Source organism: Hyalella azteca, unplaced genomic scaffold (genome assembly GCF_000764305.2).
Source record: "Hyalella azteca isolate HAZT.00-mixed unplaced genomic scaffold, Hazt_2.0.2 contig3482, whole genome shotgun sequence".
Taxonomy (NCBI): Eukaryota; Metazoa; Arthropoda; class Malacostraca; order Amphipoda; family Hyalellidae; genus Hyalella; species Hyalella azteca.
This window is the reverse complement of record NW_025933731.1, coordinates 42182-49825: the sequence shown is the minus strand read 5'-3', so window position 1 is coordinate 49825 and position 7644 is coordinate 42182. Positions and strand designations below refer to the sequence as shown.

Here is a 7644-nt window from a genome sequence, read left to right as displayed (position 1 = left end):
TAGATAAAATTTCTCATCCAATTTGGTTGAAAAATTAATTGTTCTTAATGTAAGCTAGCGACATAGTAAATACTGTGGCGACTCAAGTGTCAGAGTTTATAATTAACCTGAACAGATACAAATCAAAAAATTTAATTCACAGAAAATATTTCGATAACTCATTGCAGAGTAAGTACTGTGACACCGCTAGAAACGCTCTATCACACTGCAATCATTTCAATTTCATTGCCTGTTTTGAACATAGTAATTTAGAATATATGCAGCCTCATCGTGTTTTTTCAATAACTCATTTGTGAACATTAAATACGTTATATGATCTATTAAGAAATCAAGATCGCTCAACAAATTCGGACTGACAATGTGAAGCTTAAGTAGGGGTATCTCGTCTCGCTAACTTAACCTCATCTGCGAAATTAAGTACTCAACATTTTCTTAAAACGTAAGTTCCACAAGATATGATTCCGAGTTTGAATATTTTATGATTAAGTACAACATTTATGAACAGGTAGTTAAAAATTTCTATATTTATTTGGGTAGTAATACTCGCCGAACGCACAGGCGAGATTCGCGACACTAACTAGTCAAGCCTCTTAATTTAAATGGAAACAAATTACTATGCCACATGTCTATATGTAAGATCGACCTCAATTCATTTCTTAAAATAAGATTCATTCATCTAGTACATCAACAATTTTTGTAATCAGTTATCTCTATAAGGATCTGATGTTGAACCACCGAGTCGTGCAATTTGATGTTGAACCACGAGATACGTCTCGTGCAATTTGGGTAAAGGGACCAAGGGTGGGGCGCCTTGCCCGAAGCCCATGGGGCAATGCGCCCATCTTTCATTTTTTTATTTTGACACTTTTTAAAAAAATAGTGTTTCTTTAAAAATTGAATAACTCTATAGGCTTCTAATTCACATGATACATCCCTCATTAGTTGTAACTTTAAACAAAACAAAGAACCACCTCGTATCAATTAAAACTCCATCAAAAATATAGTTTAAAAAAAGGTGGTTCGCTGCCTCATGTAACCATATTTGGCTCCCTTGAACAATTACAATATCCAACAAAAGCCATCGTAAGAACTTTATAAATCCTACAGTATTCAAGCTACAGCAATGAAAAAGATATCATTCGATTTGTAAAGACCATACCTAGCGACTATAATAGAGCCTTTATTTCCTGTTTCAATTGAAACTTTTTGATGTCAGTACATTCACCGCTATGCTTTAATAAAATAAATTTCTCTCTAGAAACTAACTCGCAGTCTTCCTAGGGTTGATATCTAAAAAAAAATTTAATTCAGCAAAATCGTCCATGAAATACCCAACTAATACTTACATGAAACCGTCTTCAACATGACGGAAGAACTCAATACCTTACCTAGCTGACGGGTGGTCACGAACAAATTGCATTTGTTCACACCTAGAAACTAATAGTATGTCAATAAACTTCCCTAAAGCGAAACTTAATGAATAATAATTTGAAACTAGGGAACGTCAATAAATCTGCGCTTTAATTGGCATGAACTTTCATCTTTGATCGCCTCATGCGATTAAATAAATAAAATAAAAGTTCAGTATCGACAATGCTCTTAATGAACAGGTAATCTCATTGAAAATTAGTTTTATATGTAAAAATTTATACCTTGAATTCAACTTCAATGTAGTACTCAGGGTAGTACTCCTGAGTATCATACTTGACGAAGATGGTCGGGTTGGCAACATCATCAACTGTTGTGTCAACAAGCCGATTGGATCTGTAAAATAAAACATGATAAATAAAGATAATAATATGACTTAATATGACTTGTATCATCATTCAGCTTAGGATGGCATTTTGTCATGAGGGGATGGTAGTTTTGCTACTTTTTGAAGCTGAAAAATAATATCTTCTTTTTACGAAGCCCAATATTAGTATTTGAAGTAATTCACCTTGCTTTGAGTGCACATCACTTGAATATATCTTGTATCCTATCAAAGTACACGTAATTTTCAATTATAATCTTGCAGAAGCACAAAAATATGACACAAAATATTAAACAAAGTACTACACAAAAAGATTATACAGAGCATTACACAAAGTGTTACACAAAGTATTACATAAAGTATTACACAAAAAGATTACACAAAGTATAACACAAAAAGATTCCACAAAGCAGCAGAAAAGTATTTCAACAATTTTTCGTCCTTTGGCCGCTATGTAAGCGTACCCGTCTTTCGGAGGCTTGACGGTAAAAGAGTCGCCGCGGGCGGTGAGACCAACAAGAACCTTGCAAACGAAGATGACCTCCCCGTAGCAGCGGGATGTTTTTGCGCTGGAGAGGCGGAGAAATCTAATTAAAACGACGGGTAAAATGTTGAAAAATTTATGTCTTAGTGTTTGCTTAAGTCGTATTAGCATTTTTCCAAATGCTAGTACAAGATATTAAATTATTTCAACAATAAATCCCTTCTAGGGCTAGGGTGCAACTGCGAACGCGTTCATACGAACTGGAGTAAGAAAACTGAATCGTAAATTTCATAAACCAGACTTGACTGTTTGCGTGAACTCCTATAACAGTATGCCACCTAACCTATGTTACCCGGAAATTTCACACCTATAGCTGGAGGCCGGCAGCTCACTGCTTCAATCGTGGTGTTCTTATCTGCATGATCACCTCACGGCAGGAACTTTTGGAGTTTCAAAGTTTTTGCTCTACGCAGGATTATCGTGAGGCATTCCTTAATTATTATAAATTTTTTATGCATAAACCATGTTAAAATACTGACGTCACACAAGCGAGAACTGCCAAGTAACGTCTGAAAACGAAATTATTGTAAATAATATAGTGATTTCAGCATTTATTATGCCGTAGGCCAGTCGTCGATTCTTAACATCGCAGAACATCGCAGATTTTGCGGTCTCGAACATGCAACTCACTGCTCCACTTTTGCTTTGCTTAACCGCCCGGCCTGCTTGCCAATTCTGACCAGAACTTTCGCACGTAGCTGGAATCGAACCTGCACTTCTCTGCTCCAATCCTGATACTCTGAGCTATAACCACTGGGCCGCTTTGGCCTTAAATGATAAGCATGAGTGATCACAATTGAGAAATTGTGATCACTATAAAATTTTTCATACGTTCACAAAAACAGTCATTAAGTATTAAGACTTGAATCTTCGTACTTGTTTGAGAAATAAGCTCCTCTTCCGTGGATTTGTCCTACGTTGGATCCATGAAGTCTCCAATCGATGTTTTCTTCAAGGATGGCTTCGACGTTAGCAGGTTTTGTACCATGGAAGAGGTATTCTTCCTTGTACTTAACACTTGGATATTGACTTTGTAGGTAAATCTTCCTGTTTTTAAACACGGTTTCTAGGTAAAGGTTGCGGATTTTGAATATGCTGCTGAGGTTACAGTTAGGCAAGGTAGGTTTCAAGAGTTTTAGAACTTTTTTGTACTCAGCGTGGTTTGCTCCAAGGGGTGTCGCGTTACTCGTTTGTCCAAAGGGGATTTCAGTGAATAGATTGGTTGTGCCTGGATTAGATGATGAACCAGTCGCCCCACCAGTCACGTCAGAAGTTCCCATTGGTGAAGGGGTATAATCTCCAACGGGACCTAAACCAGGATTAAGTGTCCCAGCTTTGGGACGTCGTCTCAAGGGTCGGGTGGTCTCAGTTTCTTGGTTAGTTTGGGTCATTTTCTCTAAATCTAGCTTGTACGCGTATGCGGCACTACAAGTTGAGAAAGTTTTCAAGCCCTTCACCGAAAACTGCTGCTCGATATCGTCTGATGACGACATTGGTATGTGAGCGTAAGAATTTGAATCGTTTTTCTGCTCAGGCAGCCCAACATGTCCGTAAAGTATCCACTGACATAGATTGTCTTTGAAGAACCATCCGTAGTCGGTACTGAAAGTGGTTTTCTTTGCGGCACTTGATTCAGTCGACAAACGTCTTATCTTGAAGTGTTGGCCATCGCCGTCAACCGTCATCTTCTCGAAATCTGCGTACCAAACATTATTGGTGACGGAATATTGCTCATTGTTTATCGGGTGGACGGCAGGGAGTTGGACACCATCAGATTCAGGAACTCTAAACTCCCGCTCAAGTTCCTTGTTGTGGAGTTCAGGAAAGTTATGCCAGTTTTCCTCCATCTCGATTTGCCAGAGGAACGGGAATTTTGTGTGAACTTTGGTGCACGTCTCCTTATTATTCGTGCATGAATTCGTCAGAAAGTCTTCACAAATATCAAGCGGAGAGGCCGGCAATTCTTTTCCGTTTGAACTCCCCATTTTGTTTAGTAGAAATAGAACTTCAAGTCCACATAGTGAGATGCTCACGCTGACATGAGAAGGTCTGCAAATCAGGCAAGTCGTCAGGTCACGAGTTAGATAAAGAATATAAATCTTATAAATATATAAAACCTTTCCGACCAATAACGTTAAAGGACGTTTCAATGCAGGAATTCGTTCATGGGTTGATATCAATAAAATCGTTTAATGACTAACTGGCGAGTCAGATGGAAGATTGCTAACTGTAGCGAGGCATGGAGGCCAATATAAGAACTGATTCATGAGTGACGAGCGCTAAAGGAACCAGAGATTTTAGTCTTTGTAATGCACGAATTATTTAAAGCCCTAGATAAGATATTTTTATCAGATCTAAATGGTTTATCACTATCTCGTCACTCGCTCTTTACACCGCCTTCTTAAGAGTCACTTCCCATGCTGCATACAAAAAACGAAGTCAACTGTAACTCACGTAAACAATAACTGGTGTCTCTTGTAACCATGAAGATTGTACCTCAGAAATACCGTAATACGTCACGAATAATGTTAATCACCAGATAAAACTTAACCTGAAATAACTGAAATATAAGTGTTCCGACAAGGTAAAATAGTAAATTTTAAACCATGCGACAGCCAAATGGCTAACCTCAGTTGTCGACAGCTCAACAGAGACTGAGCGATCATTCTTATCAACCCAGGATACAAACGTTCGTGATGATTTTCTATTAATAATATAATTGAAAAACACAACATATTTCATTTATATAGATGTATAATGATTAATATCCTGAAGTTAGTTACAGGTAAATGGAGAAACTATTGATTTATGAAAAAATGTACTCAACCCTCACTGAAATGAATATGGCGCAATGGTTGGAATAAAAATAATCATATGCATTTTTGCATTAAATTCGCTTTATACGTCAACTGAGATATAAATTTTTGGTGGTCATATTAAAAATAATTTTGCAAGGGTTGTTGCCATTCCAATGTAAAGTCCATGTTCATCTTGGAGCACAAAGACATCCTATATTCAAAGCCCTGTAAACGTTGATTAATTATTCATAAACAATTTTAAACTAAAGGTTTGAAATAAAATTATTGATTGTTTATTATTATTATTTATGGTGATTGATTTCATTAATGTTCAATAAAATAAAATTTTAAGTACTCACCGAGTACATATTTTTCTGCAATTTCTGCGTTCGGTTTGTTAGGTTAGAAAAATTGAGAATGTGAAATCGTGCGGCTGGAAACGATAAAAAGGCAAATCGTCTCTTATCAATTGAAAAATATAGTAAATTAAATTATATTCTGTAAGCACACAGATGTCATATTTGCAAAAAGTGTATTTATTGAACATCCTCTAACCAATGCACATGGAGATGAAGACGGCGCTTTAGATAACAGGCGGAGATAACGTTCACTATACTTACATTGTATGATACTCTTGCCCCGATATCACGAGATAACCAAACAGCGAACAACCAATCGCATATTAATTCTCATTTGAAAATCTGTTCACAATTTTTTTCAAAACCAGCATAATTTAAATTATAACGTTCACCTTCAAGTTTAACTTGCTATACGCTACAACGAGCTACACTCATGAGTAGTAGATGAGCCTGTTGGAGAATTTGTGAATCTCGGCTCAAATTGTAGAATTAGGAAGAATAGTGGATTTGTAATTAGAATTACAATCAGGAATTCTAATTGTAATGTTGAAATTTTTTGTATCAAACTAATGGCCACTGCATTATTAAATGGTGGAAGACTTCTTGGTAAATCGTTTAAGTGGATTAGGTTAAGATGAGAAAGTACCTACAAATAAATACTGTCAAAATGTAACCTGTGGGTGCATTAGAGGTGGTAATATCGTACATCAACGATAAGGAAGCCCAGATTGAATTCACAAACTGTTTGGACTTCAATAAATTCAGCAACACTTACTTTTTGGTAAAATGAGCCCCTCTTGAAATCACATGTCCAATAATGGTTTCATGAATTCTCCAGTCAATATTCTCTTCAAGTATTGCACTGACTTTGATGGAGCTTGTCGCGTAGAAGAGATCTTCTTCTCTATAAACAACGCCTGGATATTTACGCTGTAGATGAGCCTTCCTAATATCAAAAATTGCTCTAAAGTATGGGTTGGTGACCTTATAGAGGCTTCTGATGTAGCAGTTTGGAATTTCGGCCCTGAGAAGAGCGTGAACTTTGGCGTATTCAGCATGGTTTACTTCAAGACAAGTAGTAGAACATGTTTGTTCATAGAGGTTTTGAGTGAACACCTCTGTTGATCCACAGTTATAGGACGATGAACTGGAAGCAACTCCTGCCATGGATACCAGATGTTTGCGTCGGAATATCTTTCGAGCTTTGCCACTCCCGATGGTAGTTTGAGTCATTTTTGAGAAATCCAAAAAATACGACTTGTTTTTTACAGAAAAGTTCAACCAGGATGATGGGTTAGACCGGTAACGGTCTTCGATGATACTTGTAATGTCGGAATTACCTTTGGAGCCAAACTTAACCCACGACCCATCGTCCTCCTTGAAATACCATTCGTACGCCACTTGCATGGACACCGCAACACTACCGCTGGTACCGCCAGAATTTTTGGCTACACGCCTCATGGGTCGCTTAACTTTGGTTTTCACGTTAGTTTGCGTCATGGTCGTTAGGCTCAACTCGTAAGTATGCTGCCGGCTCTTTATTGTCATCGCCTGGCCAGGCTGGGTCTTGTAATGCTTTTCGATGTCATCAGAACCTTGGAATGGAATACAATTTGCGTCATTTCCAGAACTAATTTGGCCATACTTTATCCACTGGTTGTTTTCATCGCAGAAGAGCCACTCGTATTCGTCGCTGGGAAATTCATCATCGTCTTCTTTGCTTTCCAATACACTCAAGGAACTGAATCTGCGTGAGGGGATCTCCTCAACCCGTCTCACGGGTCTGGTTAATTGGGTTTGGAGGTTAGACCACAGCTAAAATCAACCACAGCTTGTTACTACAATGCGGTAGATATGGTATAAAGTAAATTTGAGATGTATTGTTTTGAAGCCTCAGAAGGAATAGAAAGATCGATGTTATAACACGAACACCCAGCGAACGCAACACTAAGAGACACGGGAGTGCTCACTCGACGGCGGTTGTCCACGGAATGAACAAATTCTGTGTGTCGCCCTGTGGTTTTCACCTCGTTGATATACCTTTTCGCCGAACTCCCCCACGGCCTCAATGTAAAACCCAACTCAACAACTTGTCATGTCAACAATTCTGAACGTATCTGCAAGAAATTAAGAACATAATTAATTGTTAGAAGATCGCAGCCATTGGAATTACCACATATTTTATCAATA

The 7644-nt window shown here is 37.8% G+C and overlaps 1 protein-coding gene across 1 annotated transcript; it reads right to left on the bottom strand.

Moving 5' to 3' along the window:
* Nucleotides 1-1646: 1646 nt before the first annotated feature.
* On the bottom strand, nucleotides 1647-6954 carry LOC108666441 (protein mono-ADP-ribosyltransferase PARP12-like). The gene is made up of 7 exons (XM_047879629.1): nucleotides 6795-6954; nucleotides 6322-6614; nucleotides 4710-4717; nucleotides 3160-4346; nucleotides 2978-3065; nucleotides 2218-2322; nucleotides 1647-1764 (listed from the first exon to the last, which is right to left on the bottom strand). Exons 1-7 carry the CDS (start codon nucleotides 6952-6954, stop codon nucleotides 1647-1649), a joined length of 1959 nt encoding a protein of 652 aa, XP_047735585.1.
* Nucleotides 6955-7644: the final 690 nt, after the last annotated feature.

Excerpts from the sequence above, each read along its gene's own strand:
- LOC108666441 (XM_047879629.1), bottom strand. The coding sequence starts at position 6,954 with ATGACGCAAACTAACGTGAAAACCAAAGTTAAGCGACCCATGAGGCGT. Across the intron at positions 2,323-2,977 it reads AGCTACGTGCGAAAGTTCTG|CGCAAAAACATCCCGCTGCT; the intron begins GTCAGAATTGGC and ends CCGCCTCTCCAG. Across the intron at positions 1,765-2,217 it reads GTCAAGCCTCCGAAAGACGG|ATCCAATCGGCTTGTTGACA; the intron begins GTACGCTTACAT and ends TTTATTTTACAG.